The 22,378-nt window shown below is 40.9% G+C and overlaps 1 protein-coding gene across 1 annotated transcript in view; it reads left to right on the top strand.

The window, feature by feature from the left end:
- LRRC49 (leucine rich repeat containing 49) overlaps nt 1-22,378 on the top strand; it is a 172,332-nt gene that overhangs the window by 141,167 nt on the left and 8,787 nt on the right. Inside the window, exons 12-14 of the mRNA XM_066589958.1 lie at nt 4,852-5,021; nt 20,415-20,652; nt 20,966-21,151. Coding sequence (XP_066446055.1) covers nt 4,852-5,021; nt 20,415-20,652; nt 20,966-21,151 — 594 coding nt within the window. The remainder of the gene's footprint in view (nt 1-4,851; nt 5,022-20,414; nt 20,653-20,965; nt 21,152-22,378) is intronic.

The following is a 22,378-nucleotide window of genomic DNA, read 5'->3' on the forward strand; positions in this document are numbered from 1 at the left end:
GTTCACTGCTTGGTGAGAGTGGAATCAGGAATCTCCTATTTCATAGTACTACCACAAAGGATGCAATATATGCATAGCCCCACAATGCTTCAAAGCTCCTCAGATCACATGGAAGCCTGAGGGAGCCAAATGTACATAATAGCAGCAGATATCCAGTGTTGCCTATATTGCCGACTGGAATTACATCATGTGAAAATTTTCAAAACTGTTTTCAAAGGATATCTCTTTCGTTTTCAGTAGCTATTACGCTTTCTGCCTAAATAAATAACTTAATTTTCTTGAACTGGTCTTGACCTGTGCACTGAAGATTGCTACTTCAAATTAGTGTTCTTAACTAGTTGTTGCCACATGCCAATTTCTCTCATTTGCTTCTTACTGTCCGTATAGCTACAGACTACAAACTGTCAGGCAACATTTACTGCTATTCTCAGGGATGTGTAATCAGAACATTATCTATTATCTATCGGTTAAAGGGTTTGTTCAGTGATTGAAAGTTATTTTCAGATCAGTGAGAGTCCAGCTGACCTCGACCAATCCCCAAAACTGGGCTCTGTTGCATCCTGACGTGAGGGCAGCAGTCGGACATGTACACTGTCACTCCATTCATTTCACTTGGGCTGCCAGAGATTGCCAAAAACTTAGGCCCCTCTCACTCATGTGTTCAGAAAATGCTGCTCGAAATCACGGATATTTTTTACTGCGATTTCAAGCGTAGTTTTTAAACGCAGTGCACAGCGTTTGACAGCGCTTTTTTTTTAATGCACCCTATCATTGAAATAGGTGATGAGGTGTGTTACAAAACACACAAAAATACAACAGACAGCGCTCAAAAATGGTTTGCATGTCTTCGAGGCCCTATTGAAATCAATGGGAATGTGCAGTACGTCACGGTAAAAAGCGGCGTGTGTGAGAGTGGCCTTAAAGAAGTATTCCTGAGACCGAACAAAATTTCTTTAATGTTTCCACTAACTGCCTTTATTCCAAATGTCCATCTGAAATCATCAAACTGAACCCCAGAACCTTTTTGTGCTGAACTGCGCCACCGCTGCTTTCCAGCCAGCTTCAGATTTCCATATTGTTATTTAAAATGGCCAACGCAAAGTGCATAAACTACATCTCCCACAATGCCCCACTGCCAGTTACTGACAAGTGCGCATTCACAACTGTACAAACTGTGTTATCATTACAGAATTTGAAGGCACTGAACATGCCTGAGCATACAGGTAGTAACCATTAAATACCATAGGAGAACTAAGCAAGGGCGGAGATCAGATGTTCAGCAATATCTCTGCAGCTTTGTAAAACAAGTTATAAGATTATAGAGCAAAATTACATGTAATCGCCTTAGGAAGCATACAACTTTCAATTTTGAATTGCCAGAATACAACTTTAGGGCTCAGTCACACGGGCCCATCCGAGCGCCGATGCGCCTGCATGATAATACGGCCGCACTGCAGGTGCAGACGACTCTCCGCACCGTCGGAAGAAAGAGCACATGGCCGGCAATGGAGCCGGATCCCCTACCGCAGCTGTCATCTGTGACAGCTGTGGTAAAGAATTATTTATTCCCCGCAGGGATGAAGAATTCCCTTGCTGCATCTGTCACAGATGTGGCAGGTGCAGCAGGGAATTCTTTTTCATCGTGGGGATGAAGGAAACATCTGCTGCATGAGACAGATGTGTTCTTCATCCCCTAAGGACACGGCAGTGGCAGACAGGTGAGTATTTTTTTTTTATTACACTAAAATTCATGTTTTTCAGAGAAGAGCTTATATGTAAAGCTCTTCCCTGAAAAACAATCACGGGGTGCTGGCAGACCATTGTCTTCAATGGAGCCGCTGACAGCAGTCTCCATTGAAGACAATGCGTGCATTCCCTACGGTGCATGCATGTCCTATCTTTACAGGCATGCACCTGTACAACACTGACATGTGCACACACCATAGGGAATGCATTGGTTCCAATAGAAGCGTGTTTTTGCTTTGTTTATGCGCGCACAAACGCACGCTCGTGTGAAGCCACCCTAAAGGGGAAAGTGAAACAAGATTCAAACTTGTTCTATTACTAGTTATACTTCCCCTTTAAGTAGTAAAATTGTATTCGTTCACAACATTCTTTTATGGTCTCCTTTTTGCTTTGCTTTATGGCTGATATAATTAGTATTTGCCATTGTTTTACTGCTGGAATGTACTTTTTCCTTTTCTTCCTGTAAAATCTTTGCAATAGCTTGAACGACTATATAAACTAACATATATAGAGTCTTACTTTATGCATAAAATGATACTATATACTGTTAGGAATGCTAATGTACTTTAATTTTGCCCCAAATTAGGTTTTCTATTTCCACTAGGATGAAACGCGAGAGCTCTTGGGACAATTGATGCTTCAATTCATTGTCATTGAAGTTTTTCCATAGGGTATACCTTCATCACATAATCCTTCAATGGCTCTCGCTGGCAGTGAGGCCTCAAGCTGTGAATAGCACATTGTGTGGACTTCATATTCTTACTTCGGAATCTTCTACTCTTTCAAATTAAACATTTAATTTACTTCTGACTATATTTAATTTATTTAATTGCTATTTTCAATCCACTGAAGTCTGCTCAACCATAGCCAGTTGGCAGAGCTTAACCTCCCCTACTGTACAGCATTTCTAATTTGAAATCTGTTGCGTTCCAAACTCCTGTCACTTGCCAGCTAGGAACCAGCAAAGACACAGCGTTTTAATACCCTGTTAATACGGATATAAATGAATCTGAAACACCTTGAGGCATTGCATGCATTTCACTTTGTGTGGAGCAGAAGGAAGACTTGGCTTTAATAGAATAGGAAAATAAGTGAAAGTGCTAAAAGGAATATACGATGACTTTCGGGTTTATTTTACACTTTTTTCCACGGTTTCTGTCTCCAGTAAACATTAATATTAGCACGCAGCTACTGTGTGACACATTTAATGCACACCTTGTTCAGTGGCCCATAGCTCATATTATTTTTAATCTCCTAAACCAAGGAAAGAGGTGGATAGCAAAGCAAGAATAAATCTTAATATTATATGATAAATAGACCGGCTGCCATACAATATATCAAACAATGCATCCTGGTAAAAGCAATGTTCCTCTGTGCATCGAATCTGTACACAAGTCCTCTGTTTTTTTCCCCCCCTAACCTCCGTTGACTGTTGTGTTTGGATTCTGGGCTTTCCTAATGAGCCTGTGGTGTTCCACGCCAGCATTGATAAACATGCCCTTGCGTTGCAGTTGTGAACCCTGCATACTTATGCCAAACTGATAAATGAGTTACTGGCACTGAAGACAAAATAAAGAAACGGACTATAAACTGTTTATGCTCTAAAGTCTCCTAAGGAGGACCTCCAACCCAAAGTGGAAACTTGACTGTGCTCCAGTAGCATTAGCTTCAGTACTTCAGATTCTGGGAGGGGAAGTGTTGGCGGTATTATTAGTTATAGTATTACTATCATGGGACTGTTGCTTCTGTCACTCTTAGGCTGAGTCCACACAGCAGAATGTCCGCAGCCGGAGGGGCTTAGCCATAGGGGTACAAAGGTACAGTTGCTACCAGGCCCTGGAGCCTTAGGGAGCCCAAAGGCCCCTCTTTCATATAAGAAAACACTAGTATTATAAATGGTACATATAGCCTCTGTCTATTCTTTTAGGATTCTAGCAATGCCCACGCCTGCTAGTGTTGCATCGATGGGATTCTTAATAGATCTAACGATCCAGAGGGCCCAGGAGTTGTGGGAGGGCCCGCGTGCCGAACCTTTACATCAGGGCCCACAAGGCTTTAGCTCTGCCTCTGTGTAACGGGTATTCTCCCGTAGATCAGCAGCAGAAAGCCTGCCTCCAAACCCACACCATTTGGGGTTTATTACGTATTTCTGTGCGTAATTCACCCACTCATTGAGAAGAAGTGAATTTCACAACACAAACGGCAATAACATGTTATTCCGCATTACATGTCAGTTTCCACTCTGGGTTTGTGCAGATTATTTCCGCAGCTTGTGGATGAGATTTTCTAAATCTCCTCCACTTTGCTTTTACCGTAAGTGTCGTGAAATATCCGTGCAGAGGGTCCACACTGAAATTCTGCAACAGATCTGCCCCATATGGACTTCCCTCTAAGGGCTCCTTAAAACTGGCGAGAGTGGAATCTGGCCATGATTCATGGCCTGATATCCCCCTCACTATCCATGTGAAACCAGTGTATGCAGGGCGTTTTCACATGGAAACAGCCTCGCATCACTGCGGGGATGAAGGAATCCCCAATGTGGCTGTCACAGCCGCAGCAGAGGATCACGGAGTTCTCCCATTGTTTTTAATGGGCCCGGCACTGCTGCCGCTGGCCCCATTGTCAACAATGGGCGATATCGCAGAAAGTTAGGACATAATGCAATTTTTTTTTTCCTGCATAGCATCACAACACGGTGCCCCGCAGGAAAACATCGCACATGTGAATAAACCCATTCAAAACAACGGGTTTCATTTCTGTGCGAGATCTGCACATCTTGCAACACACAGATCTCACACGATTTTCTCGCCAGAAGGCTCCCTAAGGGTTGTCATGCTGTTTCTCAGGTCTCCCTGGCAATCAGTGAAAGAACCATTTTATACTTTACTACACAGGGATGCACTTAATTGTGTATAAAACATAATCTAGTAGCAGTGGAAAATCTATTTGTCTATCAGGGATGTATAAAACAGAGCAAAGCAGTCTTCCTAATCTGTAACCCATATGGTGACAAGTTGTTTACAAAAAATCTGATGTATATTGAAAAAGGAACATTGTATCACAAGTAGGAGCAAACTCTACAATCCTTTATTATTTTTGTTACAGGAGAAAAAAAGAATTGCGATTCACAATGCTGCACGACAGTGGGATATTCAGCAGAACAGAGTCCTACCTGGCACACACTCAGACCAGGAAGGCGGAGGGTCTGTAAGCCCTTCTCATAAACCATGCCAGCTGAATGGATCTACTCCTTATGAATTTAATGAAGACAAGAGGTAATAGAAAATGTGAAGCTGAGTGATTTTGTGTGTAATTGTGTAAACCATGTGGACACTAAATAAGCAACAGAAAACAAACAAAAAATACCTTTAACATCTTGTTGTGCATAAGGTTCTGTTTATCATTAGAGATGAGCGAACGTGCTCGTTTAGAGCAATTACTCGATCGAGCATCGCTTTTTTCTAGTAACTGCCTAATCGGGCGAAAAGATTCGGGGGGCATCGGGGGTGAGCGGAGGGGTTGCGGTGGGGAGTGGGGGGGAGGGGGAGAGAGAGAAAGCTACCCCCCACGCGCTCCACCCCGCCGCCCCCCAGTGCCCCCTGAATCTTTTCGCCCGAGTAGGCAGTTACTCAAAAAAAGCAATGCTCGATCGAGTATTTGTCCTAAACGAGCACGTTCGCTCATCTCTATTTATCATGTATCTACATTTATTGTATCATTTACATACTAAATACAGTGAAGCTTAAAGGGAACCTGTCAAGACCTTTTACCCATCATTACACCAGTTTTGTGTTTAAAAAAAAGTTTAAATCGGCACTGCATTTAAAGAAAATTTTGTCTAAATCAATAATACAAGCCGATATATAATAATAGTTTTTAAAACCCTCTGAGAAACCTTATTCTTTGCCCAATTATGACACTCCTTTCCTCCTCCCCCCTCCTTACTAAACTGTTCACTCAGTGTGAAAAACTGCTAAAATACATCTTACAAATAGAACAACCAGCTTACTGATAGATAAAATTACCTGTTACCCATAGATATCTATGGAGAGGGGCAGGGTCGACTAAGTGAGGTCTATGGAGAGGGGCGGGGTCGACCAAGTGAGGGAGAAGCAGAAAAACAAACACAGACATGCTGCTGCAGCTATAGTGAGCGCTTTACTGTCTCACCACTACTATAATCAGATTTACATTGCTCAGTACTTCTCCGTAATGTCTGCAATGCTGCTGCTGCTTCCCTGCATATGAAAGCCAGAGGAGCAGGATTTCCTCATTTGTATGTGTTCTGTGTATGGGAGACAACATGGCAGCTAGTCTTCTCTACGCACCAGATAAGGGAAAACTGAGAGTTAGAGGGGAAACCTGCTGAAAACTGCAGCAGGCAAGTCATATAATAGTCAGAATTCGTGTTATTCCCCATGTACACACAGAAGGCAGCTTATTCTGAAAAGTCAACTGAAAGTTTAGATATGCTTTAAATACCGCTGCAATATGCAAATTAATTCTGGATAGTCATGTAGTGCTCCCGCTCTCCTGGATAGGCATGCTGGTGGCCCCTTCCTTGATTCGCAGAACTCACAGCCAGCATGTCCTCCTGTAGATATACCATAAATGTTCAAGGTAGGACTACCCCTTTAAGATTAAAGCAGAAAAGAAAAGGTATATGCCCCTAGGTATATCAATCCTACACATGGAATCAATATTTAGTGCCAAAGCACTTTACCCAAGATTGCAGGGTTGTAACCTAATCTCCACTATGAGTGTCTCGTAGCAGTGGGATATTTTAGAGTGAGACATTTAAAATATATGACATCTGGGTTTCGATATCTTGATCTGTTTTGTCATTACAGGCTGAAATATTGAGTATTATAATCCCTGAGGTTTAAGAAACCAAAATACCACATCTTTCGGGGCTCGTCACGGCCTTTTAAATGGCTTTTCAGTTCTTTACCTCATAAATTATTTACACGTAAATGCTTGCAATAAAATGTTTGTTCACCTAAAAGCATAGTTCTTAGACGTTAGTAAATCACACAGGTTTTTGGTTTTATTAGAACCCATACCTGCAGTAGGACTTGTATTGCCGTAAGTGCAGGTGCTCTCATTCTATATGTTTTCGGAACTTGCCCTGGTTGAGAGAAGTTGGGCAACATTACAATGTGTTTACACACAAAATTCCATTTGTAATGTCGGTGATTATATTGAAACATGCTGAATAAGTTTACACTTATAAATCCATCATTCTAAACTTGAAGGCTATGGAAACATTCGGGTTCGGAGGAACTTTCACTTAAATGCATATATTTTGGGCTGACAATCATTTTTGTTAGTGCCAATAAAAATGTTGCACTCATTGTCTCCTGCAGCGTTTTCATGTCACGTATATAGAAGTTGCATTGTGAGTTTCAGTAGATCAGTCAGTGATGCTAGCTTCTGTGCTGTTACAAAGCTGCGAGTATCTTTGGCATCTCTCACACCGCTGCCGCCATGGAGTTGGAGCAAGCTCAATTCACAGTAAACAGACAGTCATTCAGTGTAAACAGCAGTCTTTTGCTTTTTAACCACACATCATTCAGTTTTCTGCATGAGGAAACTGAACAAATGAACGATTCCCGTTTAAGGCCCTTTTAAACACAACGATTATCGCTAAAACGACCGAAAGACTGAACGAATTGACGACATTTTTACATAAAATTACATGTACAGATGATGGCTTGAATCCTCTCTTTTTCCCTCATCAGCTAAAGTAAACTCAGTATTATTTATTTGCTCAGGTGGGCGTGTGCTTATGTGAGGGATTCCATTATTTCCACCCCCTATCCCCCTTCCCCGCATGAGTAAACAATGTACTCATTGTGTATGAAAGGCAAACAAATACTTCCCCCTTATGTCAGCAAGTCGATCAAAAGACTGGATGAGTTCCATTCAAATGGAACCAATTTTGATCAGCTTGATGATGGCTTTTATGCGGGCTAAAAACCAGCAGCAAATGAGAAGTGAATGAATAGTGCATGGCTGCCTCCATTTACAGGTAACGCTCACTTTCTGCCATTTGAATGAATTTTGAGCGATTAATCGTTGCGTGTAAAAGGGCCTTAAGTCATTCAGTCGCTGCATGTGTTTACTTGGGACGATAACTTTTTTAATTCCTGCGGGAGCCTGAACAATAATCGTCCTGTGTATAAGAGGCATTAGTTTCTCTCTGGTCTTGTCTTTCCTGCAACTTCCAATCAGCTAATTTGTGATCACAAGAATGTTTAACTTTCAGGAGGAGATCCTGCTCCCCTATTATTTTCTTTCATACAGGACAAATCAGCAGTAGCATGGAAGACATAGAAAGTACTGAGCAGTGTATATGTGATTCCAGTAGATGTGAGACAGTAACACACTATTGGCTTCAACTGTGTGTCTCTGTTTCTCTCTCACTCAATTCCTTCTCTCACCTCCATAGACTTCTATGGACAGCATCTAATTTTATCAATCATCGAACTCTTAGCCCATCTTGTTTATCAAAAAAAATTTAGGAGGGGGAGGGGTAAGAGGAAAGGAGATAAATAATTAGAGAGAGAAGCATTTTTTCCAGATAAGATACATTACAAAGTTTCATACATTTGCCTGCACTTTTGATTTATGCAAAATGTGTTTAAAGTGCCGTTCCTGTTTAATCTTTCATTTATTATACTTTCATAAGAATGGGCTTATTTAATATTTATTAAGCAACAATATATGACCTCCTGACCGGCAGATAAATTACCATGCTATTAACATGAGCTCTAGCGTGTTTTATCAATTGAACTTAATAGTGCACATAGCTGTCTGCCTCAAGTGGTGGCTGCAGATATCCAGTATTAATACCTCTGTCTATGCAGGACAATAAAGGGAACGTACCATCAAAAAATTGTTTACATTACGTTTTATGTGAAACACAATTTTTATGAATTTTTTGTGGTTTTATTTTTGCCTATCATTGTCTGTATTAAAAAAAATCAGCAATATGCCACTGAGCCATATAATAGGCTGACACTTTCTGTTTTTTAGTTAGCACTTTCCAATAGTTATCCCATTATCATCACAGAAATATTATGGAGATAGAGGCATATAACAGGACATCATAAGTCATGATTATAGACCTCTTCCCCCCCTCTCCAGAATCAGTCAATTAAATAAACAATTGTCATTAGAGATGAGCCAGCACGCTCGGTAAAGGCAGATACTCGAGCGAGCATGGCTCTTCTCGAGTAACTGCATACTCGTCAGAGTAAATGCGTGGGATGGCGGGGGGAAAGATTGAGAGAGAGGTTGAGCAACTATATAACAATAAAGAAAATTCATAAGCAGAAAAATATCACATAAAGGGCTGTCAGCATACAAGTATAATGCTTCACTAAGGCGGGAGGTTCCTGCTAGGACATACGTGTGCTTAACTTAACCTCTTAGTAACCAAGCCTTAATGACCAAGTCAAATTTTGGAAATCTGACATGTGTCACTTTGACAAAGAATAACTCCATAAAGGTTTTGCATATCCAAGTGATTCTGACATTGTTTCTTCGACACATATTGTACTTCATTTGGATAGTAAAAATAGACCGATAGAATTTCTATATATTTATTAAAAGCGCCAAAATTGGGAACATTTTTCAAAATTTGTCATTTATTCACCTTTTCAATTGCAAAATCTCAAATATGTCCAAATATACTGTACACATTTTTGATGATATATATATATTTCCATCTGTTTACTTTATTTTGGTCGCACATTTGAAAAACTTTCATTTTTTTATAACCATTTAGGAGACGTACAAATTTAACATTGATTATTAACATTTTAAAGAACATTTTGTTTTCCTGCACCAAGCCAAGATTGCAAAGCCTCATATTTTTCAATGGTGCTATTTAAAGTACCATATAATGTACTGAAAAACTTAAAAAAAATTCGAAGTACAGCAAAATGAAAAAAAAACAAACGACATTTCGCCATCTTTTAGTGCGTCTTGTTTCTACGGCGAACAAACGGCAACAAAAGCGACATGATAACTTTATTGTATGGGTCTATGATTACTACGATACCAAACTTGTATAGGTTTTTTTTTACTATACTACTCTTTTGTTTTTTCAAAGATATTTAATTTTTTTCAATTATTTTCCCCGGTACATTTTATGCGCGCAATAACTTTTTTTTTTTCCGTCGACGTAGTTGAGCAAGGGCTCATTTTTTGCGGGATGTCCTGTAGTTTCTGATAGTACCACTTTAGAGTACATACGACTTTTTGATCGCTTTTTATTGCGTTTTTTCTGGGAGAGAGGGTAACTAAAAAAGTGCATTTCTGGTGTTCTTTTTTTTTTTTTCGGACGACGATAGGCAGTCTGGTAAGGCAGCCCTGGGGCCTTTCATTAGGCCCCGGCTGCCATGACACCGGCACGGCTCCCCGATCTCACCGCGGGGGGGGCCGTGCGGGACCCCCGAACATCGTTCCGGGGATTTAAATGCAGCTGTCTCCTCTATATAATTATATATGTAAAGCTGGTATAAATTATACATCCTTGTATATCATTATATATGTACAGCTGGTAAACGTTATACATCTCCTGTATATAGTGATATGGAGTATGCTGGTATAACCTGGGTATTTCCTGTATATGATTGCACACTTTACACACAATCAAAAACCGCATCAAAAACCTGCATGTGGTTTTTAAAAAAAAAACAACTGCATGTATTGTTTAAATCTGCATGCGGTTTTTACTAGTTTATACAGTTATTTAGAAATGCACACAGCTTTTGGATACCGGATGCAGTTTTTTATGTGATTTTTTTTTATTTTTTTAAACGTGGTTCAAAAATACAACAAAAAACATGAACATAGCCTAAGGGGCGTCAAACAAATTTTCACATAGTCCAGGAAATAAATCATGATTGGAAAGCTTATGCCAAGGGGCTAGATAATGTATGTAAATTCCTTTTACAGCTGTATGCAGCACGGTTTAGGTATGGGTACAGGTACAGGTGGGGGAGGGGGCCCCGACCTGAACTTTTGCATCGGAACTCTGAGCCTTTAGGTACATCCCTGCCATCGCTGTATTCAATCTGACATCACTGTGCAGGTGGGAGAAGCAAGCTTGCAGTGACGTAAAGAGGGGCAGATGGAAGCATAACTAGGATCATGATTGTAAATATAATATGTAATATAATGCGAAAATTCTGAAGAAGAAAGATTTTTACCAAGGAAATCAAAGCTTTATTTATGTCAATCCATAAAAGCACTGAAGAACACTTGTTGCAGCGTTTTTACGAGCTTCATATGGATGTGTTTTGAAAAGTTTTACAGATTGTGCAAGTGAAAATGCTAACAGATATATAAACATTGAGAAACCATTACACAGCATCCTGTTTGTGATGTCATTTTCAAGGTTTTATAAGAAATATTTGCCAGTGTTTCAGGCCCCAAGAACACTATACTATAATTCACTTTTCCCCCTCCCAAAAAGTAATGTTGGTTTAATTGTGTGAGACACATTTTCTTGCTGATCATGTGCATTCCTTGTCTGGTCGAAGTCTGAAAATTGGTGGAAATGACCTCTGTGTAATTTTGTAATGGTACACTTTATTAGTTCATAGGATGTTATTTTATAGGTGGGTGAGCTATGGACAATGCAGAGGCATGAAACACGCAATGTCTTGCTGCCCACATGTTCCAAGGAAATATATACAGCTCCTGTCCTAGGGTAGCACAGTTAGTAAAGGTGCAACTAAGTGTGACAGCAAGCTACATGGCACGGAGCAGGCTGCAAGTCATCTGGAAACATTGTGTGATACTTCACAAAAGAGTGTTAATCCATGATGACAGAAAGAGGAGTCCAGTTCTTGCCAGAGATAATGGTTGGATATTGCACTTGAGTAGCAGGAGAGTGTTACTGAGAGCGGTGTTCATAGAAGAGGTCCCAAGTGAACCCGATTGCCAACACTGTCACAGCCAATTGTGATCTGTAGAGCAAGAGATTAGAGACTTAATTATTGGTGCAGTTGTTTGCAATAAAAGTTTGTTCTGCATGGAGTCCAAGTGGTCGTACTTTCTGAGCATGGCCACCTCTCAAGCCTGGTCACATTACTAGTCTAGCCATTCTGGCTATTTCTAGTTGAAAACAAATCACATGATCTCAATCTGATTCTGAAAATATGAACAAATAACCCAATAGGTCACCGTTGTGATGTGGAATGGGAAATGCATAGCATCAATTAACCTACACATTTGCTACACTTGCATGGTGTATTTGCATTTTGTTTCAATAATTGCATTTAGTTTCAATTTACTGTAGTACAGAATCTTCTAGGCTGGATTCATGTGGCCACAATATGCTTGGATTTGAGTGTTTGTATTTCTGCCATGCTATCTTTTCTCCTTAGGAAGAGCACCTAGATGCTGAGTGGGGAGACTTAAAAGGCCATTTACGCTCCTCTGGGTAATATGCAAATAGGAGAAACAATACCTCTATTGTTACAAGGCTTGTATAAAGAGTCTAACATTGACTTTAGGTATTGCTGCCTTCCAATAGGTAGCACTGTGGAGGTATAAAAAGTCAATGTGAGACTCTTTATACAAGCCTTGTAACAATGGAGGTATTTTTTCATCTCCCTTATTTGCATATTTCTACCACAACACCTTGACCTTCCATAGTTCTACTGAATGTAATTTAGGACTTTGCGAACCATAGGTTCTATGGTGATCTTTCTGTGGAACCACAGACAGGTATAGTGGCCATTATACTGGTGCTAAAATGTGAATTTGAAAACTACCCTAAAGTGGTTGTCTGACTTTTTTTTTTTTTAGTTTTTCCTGCTTAAAACTGTATTCTAACTGAATGTTTACCATGGCGATGGTGTGCTGTTTGGGTGCTCTGATGCCACAGCATCTGACCCATGACACACCATGTGGCTGTTGCAGCGAAATTAAATAGAAGATTAGAGGACTGGAGCGGCAGCAGGGAAGCAGTGCGTCAGGAGTTAGGCTGGGTTCACACAAGATTGAAATCTCGCAGAATGACCGTGAGAGAGGAGAGAAGGTACCGCGGAAACGGAGAGAGAATTGATATGCCACGCCTTTGAACTTTGCGCGGCATGTCAATTTCAGTGGGACTTGGCCGCAGCGCATGGACGAGATTTTTGCAAAACTCGTCCACTTTGCTAGTTAATCCCAGGATAAAAAGTCACAGGCAGAATTTCTGTGCTGAAAGTCTGCAGTCAAATTCCGCTGCAAATATGCCCCGTGTGAACCCACCGTTAGGCCCAAGTATTTTTATTTACATGTCTTCCTTCCTCACTGCCACCAATGCATTTACAAATCGGAAAACCCTTTTAACCCTTTCCAATCCAATTTCTTTGCCACCCACACACTCCCAAGCTCTTATTTATTTTGGGTGGGAAAGCGCGTTGTGGGTTCCTTGGAGTTACTTGGAGAAGCAGAAACACATAAGAATGACCGGTCATGATTATTTTATTAGCAATGTTTTAGCAAAATTAAACGTGGGGTATGAGTGTTTCACATCGGGAAGATGATTTTAATAATCCTGTAAATATATTACATACATTTATTTAAAAAGACTCTATTCATTTCTAATTTCTCTAATGATTATCTATATGTATGTAATACAGTGCCATATAGAGGCATCCTATAACTGCATTCAATGTGTATAGCACATGTTTCCAATGGACCTTTTACGATAATATTTTAAACAAATGAAATATTGAAAGATTTAATGATGTTCTTGCATAAAGTATTAATGGCTTTAATGACCATTAACACTTTATTATCTTCATTTCCATGCAAAAGGACCTGCAGGAGTTGTTTGCAGAGCCCAGCATGTGATTAAACATACTCCCAGCTGTGCAAACAGCTGCCACCACATTCCATTGTTCTCCTCCTGGCTAGTTATAAACATGCTGCAGGGAGAACATTCTACGGTGTATTGAAAGATGAGTGAAATACATGCTAATGCAATATATTTGCTCAGTCTTTTAGTGGCTGAATAATGGATTTTAAGTAAACTAAAATCTATCGTTCAAACGAAAAGTGCACGATACCTGCGTTTACATGTAACGATTATTGCTCAATTTCACCCGTTTGGCGAAAGGGCCTTAACACTATGCAGAGGAGAGCCCGGACATATGCATATGTATATTACAGTATGCAGAAGATAATTCTGACGTCAGAGCTCTCCTCTGCATACTGTTATATACATATGCAGAAGATAACTCTGACGTAGCACCTCCCTTCTACATAGTGTTAGAAACATATCAGACCCTGATATGGGAGCTATACAGGGAAATCTCAATGTCGAACGAGGTCCGACACTTGTTTGGAAAGGGTTAACATTAATATATATGTATGCTGGATGTTTTGAGGTGCACACTACAACATAAATATTTCTGGCTGTTCTGAGGACAAAAGTGGTCCTGCCCAGGACTGATGATGTGCAGTACATAATAAAATGGCCATTAAATAACTTTACTTACAGTCACATATCATAACTGTTGTGCGGATTTAACTACAGCAGTAAAGTAATTCTGCATGCACTGAAATAAGCAAGTATGTATTTCCTGGCTGGTATAGAATATGAATTCATACACACAAATCCTTTTGTCTTTACTTGCATCTAATTATTATTCCACTTCAGTAATTTGCATACATAAGGAAATTCTAAGAGAAACCTGAGACGTGTTTATATCCCAAAGTAATACCTGCCTGGAGTCTTGCAGTCTGCCACGTATTTAGAGACTAGAGTGTATACATTAACTGTACAGGATTACCTCACATGTCAGCTTTCCTCGCGTACCTTGAAGGCTTAATGTTCAGATCTTGTCCTAAAATAGCATGCATTCCTCCCGAACAAAGTGTGATTTATACAGTGTATCGCTATACTTAATTACACTGTCAGAATGATTGCACAGATCCCAGGAGCTGCATCTGTGTCACAAAAGGAACCCTGTTCAATGTGTAAAAGTCAGATAGTGTGCACCTCTAGTGTTTAATTATGGTGATCTAGTCAATACTGTCACCTGCCATGCCGCTGTTTTATAGCTGGCAGGTTTAGGCTTGTACTAGAGGAATCAGACTTGCAACATTACAAATAGTAACTTTTTAGAAAGTGTTTAACTAGCTGCTGCTCTTGTCACATACAGTACACTTTGTTTTGTCATGTTGATTTAATACCGTATTATATATTAAATACTAAACTTATATTACTTGTATGCAAAACTCATTCGACCTATTGGTGATGGCTTTGGTCATTGCTTTAAAGAAGTAGTACCACAATTGCAAGTTATTCCCTATCTACATTCCGGCTGCGCTATTTAGCGATGCCAGTGATACTCACTCCTGTGTAGCAGCATGTAGCGTAGGCATGTTTGCTCTTTGAACTGCCAAGTTTGTGTCTCAAGACCTAGGGGTGCGTGCCTCAATCCCGCTTTTTCTGTGGAGTAGAACACAGCCCCTACTGCAATTGTAATGGTCTGGGAGGGCCATCATATATGATAGTTGGTCACCCCTAGTAGTGGTAGGAGGGACAATGACAGCTCAGCGGTATATTCAGGACGTCCTGCAGCCACATGTGTTCCTCTCATGGTGGTTTTCTAAGAGTTATTTTCCAGCAGCAAATGTGGACTAATTTATTTCAGGATACCATACAGAACATGTATGCCTCTATGTCCGCCCGTATCACATCTTGCATACAAGCTAGAGGCAGTACAACAGGGTACTAGAGCCTCCATGCCCACCTGTATCACATCTTGTATCCAAGCTAGAGGCGGTACAACAGGGTACTAGAGCCTCCATGCCCACCTGTATCACATCTTGTATCCAAGCTAGAGGCGGTACAACAGGGTACTAGAGCTTCCATGTCCACCCATATCACATCTTGTATCCAAGCTAGAGGCGGTACAACAGGTTACTAGAGCCTTCATGCCCGACCGTATCACATCTTGTATCCATGCTAGAGGTGGTACAACAGGGTACTAGAGCCTCCATGCTTGTCCGTATCACATCTTGTATCCAAGCTAGAGGTGGTACAACAGGGTACTAGGGCCTCCATGCCTGCCTGTATCACATCTTGTATCCACGCTAGAGGCGGTACGTCAGGGTACTACAGCCTCCATGCCGCCCGTATCACATCTTGTATCCAAGCTAGAGGCAGTACAATAGGGTACTAGAGCCTCTATGCCCGACCGTATCACATCTTGTATCCAAGCTAGAGGTGGTACAACAGGGTACTAGGGCCTCCATGCCTGCCCGTATCACATCTTGTATCCAAGCTAGAGGTGGTACAACAGGGTACTAGAGCCTCCATGCCCACCTGTATCACATCTTGTATCCAAGCTAGAGGCGGTACAACAGTGTACTAGAGCCTCCATGCCCACCTGTATCACATCTTGTATCCAAGCTAGAGGCAATACAGCAGGGTACTAGAGACTCACTTCAAGTGATCAGTTTTCTTAAATAAATTATCTCTTTGCTCTGATATTGAAATTTCTTACTTATATCAACATTGCAATCCCACATAGAACGTTTCATTCCTTTCCAACAGCCCTTTCTAAGGGTGGATTGTTTTAGACAATACGTTCATACTGTATATCTAGACTGCAGAATGGGTCTTGATTAGGTCCTAGTTTTAAAAATTGTTTAAAATTCTTAATTAGTTGACAATTTTGCCATCATAAAAACATTGGATTTCTATTGTGTATGTTGGGAAAGCACAAACAAACAGGAATCTAAAATTCAACCTCTTAAAATAGCGAGTCCACTACCAGTAAGACACAAATGTTAAAAACTGATACAAGGCAAAAGCAAAACTGATATATGGTAAAAGCAAAAAATCTGAGCTTTGAAGCCCATTTATTGTATTACCCTCCAGCAACTCCATGAAGACACCACTATATAGGCACTGACCAAGTGTGTTTGGCACTTACATTTCAGAGGAAAAGGAAATGACTTGCCTATGATTGTACAGACCTGGAAATAGAGCTGGGATTTGTGCTCAGTTGGATGTGCCCCTCATTAAAACCAAGCAAAAAGGAAAAGTCTATATGTTCTTGCCAAGTAGTTATTTCTTGGAGCTGAATGTTTGTGCCAACATGAGCTAAATTAATACGATCCGCATTGCAGGCAGGCTTATAGTTGGGTGAATGTAAGGCTGATGACTTGAATACTCAAAGCTTGGCTGAGGATCATTGTGATGGCAGAACAACCATTTCATATTTGCTACGTTGTGTGACTGAGACTTTCCATAGAAATTTATAGTAAAAGCATTTAGCTATAGCATGTGCGCAGCGAGGGTTTATTGCTGTTAGATTTCGGAGTTGTAAATTCTCCTTTCTAATCGTGTGGGTTTTTTCTTTTTTAATATATTTTAATGTTTGCATATACAACATCTTGTTTCACTCAACTATATGTACAGCTTTACACTTACAGTTTAAGTTACTCTCTTTTAAAGAGAACCTGTCACTAGTATAAACTGCCGCCATCCTTTATCTGAGGGATTAAAGGGTTATCCAGGGGCATTTTTTTTTTTCAAAAGCTGCCCACCAGGCAGCTGTATTTTAAATGCAGGAAGGCACCAACAACGTCACCGACACCAGGGCCATTTGCCTGCTGTAGCCAATCAATGGCTGACTCCAGCAAGTAAATAGCTGCAGCAGTCACATGTCCCAGTGTCAAGACATCACTCTGCAGCCAGAAGTGAAGACCAGCAAGAAACTTGGTACTGCTTCTTTTATGTTGGTACAACATGGCGAATGGCTTTTGAAAAAAACATTGTTCTTGGATAACATCTTCTAATGTTTAGAAGGTTGCACATGTCATTAAAAAGTTATGCTTAATAACTCAAAGCAAAGTTTTACTTTATGTAAATTGCGTCACAAGTGTGCAGGCAGAGCCATGATGTGAAAGAGTCAAGCTTCAGGCTGTATTCTGTATGACATCGGTGCATCTTCTCGCAGCAACATCGTGATTTTCTGGTGCTACAAAGTCACGTGAGTTTGTAGCACTCTTTTGCTGGGATTTTCAGGGGGTCTTGAAATATAAGCCCTACCCCGATTATAAGCCCTGGCTGCATTAAAAAAAAAATCCAAAACATTACATTACCTAACAGGCGCTGTCAGCTCTGCCGCACTTCTCCTCCCAAAGCACCGGCACACTTGTCTGCAGTCTTCAGCCAGCGCTTTCTGGTCAGGGGGTTCAAACATTCTACCTCCAGGAAGCACTGGCTCTGATTGCCTGAGCTGCGGCACTCGAGAACCAATCACAGCAGCGCTCGATGAACCATTCAATGCAATGTGTTATTAAACACCACTCAGCTGGAACCTCAGAACGGAAACAGTCGGAGCCATTCACTTGTATTATGAAATGGACACTGCTTTGGTATCTGTTTTACAAGCTTTCCAAACATTTCCGTTTTATATAGAGCATAGAATGACTTAATGGATTAAGAACAGAATAGCACAGCGGATTCACCCTTTAAGGACCAAGCATGTAAATTTGCAGCACTTCGTCATGGGCTTTAGCAAAATAGCGAAATTAAACCACGGAGTTAAAGCTCCTGCAATCAGGTCGGATCCTCAGCTGTCAGACACAGCTGAGGACCTGGAGGAGAAGGGAGAAGCCGTTTTAACCATTTCCACCTTCTCTTTTATAAGCTACATAGCGCTCAAGGAGTGTTACTTCTGCTATTCGACCTGGTGATCATGTGACCTGTGGGTGCCCCCTGTCACAGCAGAGCTGCAGGGTCTTAACAGATCTGATCAGCTCTGCCACTGACTATTGTCACTACAGGGGGATGTTTTACCCTGTAACTGGTGCTCCTATAAATACCCCAGCTACAGTCGAAAAGTGTGGAAAAAAAAAGACAATGTGAATGACCCCCAGAGGTCTTATATGACGTAATAGAGGACACAGTTATGTAAAAATTAGTTACTAAAATAAGTCAAAAAAATTACTGATTAAAATAAAAATAATTTTGGTAGCTGAAGAAAATTAAAATAGGGCAATAAAATCACCACATGGGTAAAATCTCTAAAAAGTGTCTCGTCCTTTAGGACCTAAACACCCTAGTCCTTAAGTTGTTAACTAATGCTGTGTGAATGTTCCCTAAGTTTCTATACACAGTGCTCAATACTTCAAAAGTTTTTTTTAGAGGTTATGCTAAATCACTCAGAATTAGAGATGAGCGAGCGTACTCGCTAAGGCAAACTACTCGAGCGAATAGTGCCTTATTCGAGTACCTGCCCGCTCGTCTCTATAGATTCGGCTGCTGGTGGGGAGCGGCGGGGGAGAGCAGGGAGGAATGCAGGGGAGATCTCTCGCTCACTCCCGCAACTCACCTGTCACCGGCACCGGCAGCCAAATCTTTACAGACGAGCGGGCAGGTACTCGAATAAGGCGCTACTCGCTCGAGTAGTTTGCCTTAGCGAGTACGCTCGCTCATCTCTACTCAGAATGTACATTGGCATCTCTCTAAACATTGAAAGTCATTTTTGTAAGACTGATATTTTACACGTATTGACAGAATAAGATGTGGCAAAATCTTCTTAATTTTGGCGCATACTGACTATAATTACACTATTATAGTCAATGGGGTCTGTTCGGCCTGGGGATTCTCCTATTTCTGCTCCCATAGCAAAGCAGGAAAACTGAATCCCCAAACGCAGCTGTAAACCTAGTCCTACTTTATCAGTTCTAAATGTCACACTTTCCAATGTTGAGGGCTTACATTTTCTGATGTTCAAGTTTTCGTTTGGCCATCTGGCTATTTACCAGATTAAAAAGTACTGCCATCTTCTACATTCCACTTGATCAGAGTACAACACTTGAAGCATCTTAGGGGCTGCAGACTACTCTAAAGTGACTTCCGTAAATAGATCATTACAGTGACAATCATTTGTCTACACAACGGGGCACATTTACTATCTAATAGGTGGACAGTGCAAACAGACTAGACAGTCTAAATTTGCCAGATTTCTCAATATGGCTCTGCTAAATAATGTGTTGCATCTAGTGTAACTTTATACCACATATTAGTTGGCTGAGTTTACACCAAAAATTGAGCCATTTTTGGAGTGATTTTGTCATACAGTGTAACCACAGAGGCAGGAGCGTAACTATAGAGGGTGCAGGGGATGCAGTTGCACCCAGGCCCAGGAGCATTAAGGGGCCCATAAGGCCTCTCTTCTCCATATAAGGAGTTCAGTACTATGAATAAAGCATTATAGTTGGGGGCCCTGTTACAGATTTTGCATTGGGGCCCAGAAGCTTTAAGTTATGCCTCTGTGCAGCATGGCTTAGGTATGGGTATGGGTACAGATACAGATAAAGGGGGGGGGCAGCTCACTTTTTGCATCAGGGCCCCTGAGCCTTTAGTTACGCCCCTGCACAGAGGAATGCTGCTTTATCAGATGTGGCAAAAGTGTCCAACAATGTCTAGAACACATAGTAAATGTGACTCACAACATCTCAGACCGTTTCTTCCACAACCAGAGATTTTGTTAAATTTTCAATAGTAAACCTGTCCCAGTTTTTTTTACATAATGTATGCAGAATCCCTTTGCAAGTTATTCTTTTTGAAAAACTGTTTAAACATTGGAGCCTTGTTTAAATGTTAATGATCACACCTTCCTTCTCTCTAGATCACTTGATACTGTTCTCAGCAGTGCTGTTCAAGGACTTTGTGTGGTGGATTCCCATCTTGTGGAACTTGAAGGAGACACTTTGTCCCTGTATGGTCTGGGAGCTCTTGAGTCTCTTGACCGGACGTGGAGTGTACAGACAGCTGGTTCGGTCAACACCATCTCTTTCACTTTTATAAATTATGAAGATATAGTTCAGGTTCTGCCAAAAATAAAAATGAAGTTTCCCAATGCAGCGGTAAGTGGTGCGACAGTGGACCTCTGAATACTGGAGTTTTATGATGCTTTAGTGTAGCTCTTTGGAAAAATTTTACTTAGTAAGTATTCGCATTTTTCTCTATGTGCTTAATGCTTTGTACTACAGTTGCAGAAAAGATGTGTAGGCTATCAAAAATATACGTATTGGATATCACGTCTAGGCAAAATGCTTAACACTGAAGAACATACTTTATACTCTTTTTATCTATGAATTTATGCTAAAATGATCAAGTCCCTGTTGATATCTATATTTTATATGCAACCCAACTATATTTTTCTTTTTTTTTTAACAGCACCTTAAATTTAAGGAAAACAATCTGATTACCTTGAACCAGTTCAATGCTCTAGCTCTGCTGCGTCGGCTTGATCAGTTGACTGTGGATCCTCAGGGAAACCCTGTTGTTAACTTTACTCTTTGGAAGTATTATATTATTTTCAGATTGAACAATTTCAACATTCAGAAAATCAATGAAAATGAGGTACTACAAGTCATGTTGGCAAGTTTATTTCCAAACTGTAGTTAAAATGCAATTATTAAAAAAAAGTTTCTACTGACCAATACATGTTTTGTTGTGAACCACTCTATCAATAAGTCAATACATAAAGATATACAAAGCTCTGTTCGAACTAAGGCTAGGTTTACATATTTGTTCAGAACCTCCGTTGCAGATTCTGTCATTTTTGCTCTAAAAAACAAAAGCGCAGCATATAATTTAAAGGCAACATATCACTGGCTATGAGCAGTATAAACTAAGTTATGATTCTCATAGGGCAGGTTCCCCGGAGTGCAGGGAGGCATTTTTCTACTTACCTGCCTCCCGATGTTTGCGCTGTCAGCCCCAAAAGTCTACCTGCGTACCGTGCATTAACCAAGCAGACCATAGTATGGGGCTGAAAGCTGAAGTCTGTGTGTGTGTGCTTCCATTGATCTCTATGGGAGTGTGCACACCGTCTTCAGCTTGCAGTCCAATTACATGGTCAGTGCACTGAATGTGCAGTCCACAAGCGGATTTTCAGGACGGACATTGTGAATAGAGATGAGCGAGTATACTCGCTAAGGGCAATTGCTCGATCGAGCATTGCCCTTAGCGAGTACCTGCCCGCTCAGGAGCAAAGTTTCGGCAGCGGGCGGGGAGAGCGGGGAGGAACGGAGGGGAGATCTCTCTCTCCCCCCCGCTCCCCCCTGCTGACTGCCGCAACTCACCTCTCACCCGTGCCGGCAGCCGAACCTTTTCTCCCGAGCGGGGAGATACTTGCTAAGGACAATGCTCGATCGAGCAATTGTCCTTAGCGAGTATGTTCGCTCATCTCTAATCGTGAACATTGGGAAGTAGGTAAGTAAAAAAATGCCACCTGCACCACTTGGAACCTGCGCTATTAGCACCATAAGTTAGTTTATAGCTGGTGATCATATTTAGAGATTATATGAATTTTGTTGCAGTTGCAGAGACATGGTTCAAGTGCTGTGTTGACGGGGAAATAGCTATACCTGGATACTAGTTGAACAGGAAAGGCTGAGTAAGAAGGGGCGCAAGAGCAGCCTATTGTTTCAAGGATAGTCCAAAATCAACAGTAATTCGAATATCCAGAAAGAACTAGAAGCATCCCGGATTGATTTGATTTGAATATTCCTAGTGAACTTATATGGAGGAACAGGAATTTAATAGAGGCACTTAATGGAACATCTCTAAAAGAGCTTCTTAGTC

This window comes from Eleutherodactylus coqui, chromosome 2 (genome assembly GCF_035609145.1).
Source record: "Eleutherodactylus coqui strain aEleCoq1 chromosome 2, aEleCoq1.hap1, whole genome shotgun sequence".
NCBI classification, from domain to species: Eukaryota; Metazoa; Chordata; class Amphibia; order Anura; family Eleutherodactylidae; genus Eleutherodactylus; species Eleutherodactylus coqui.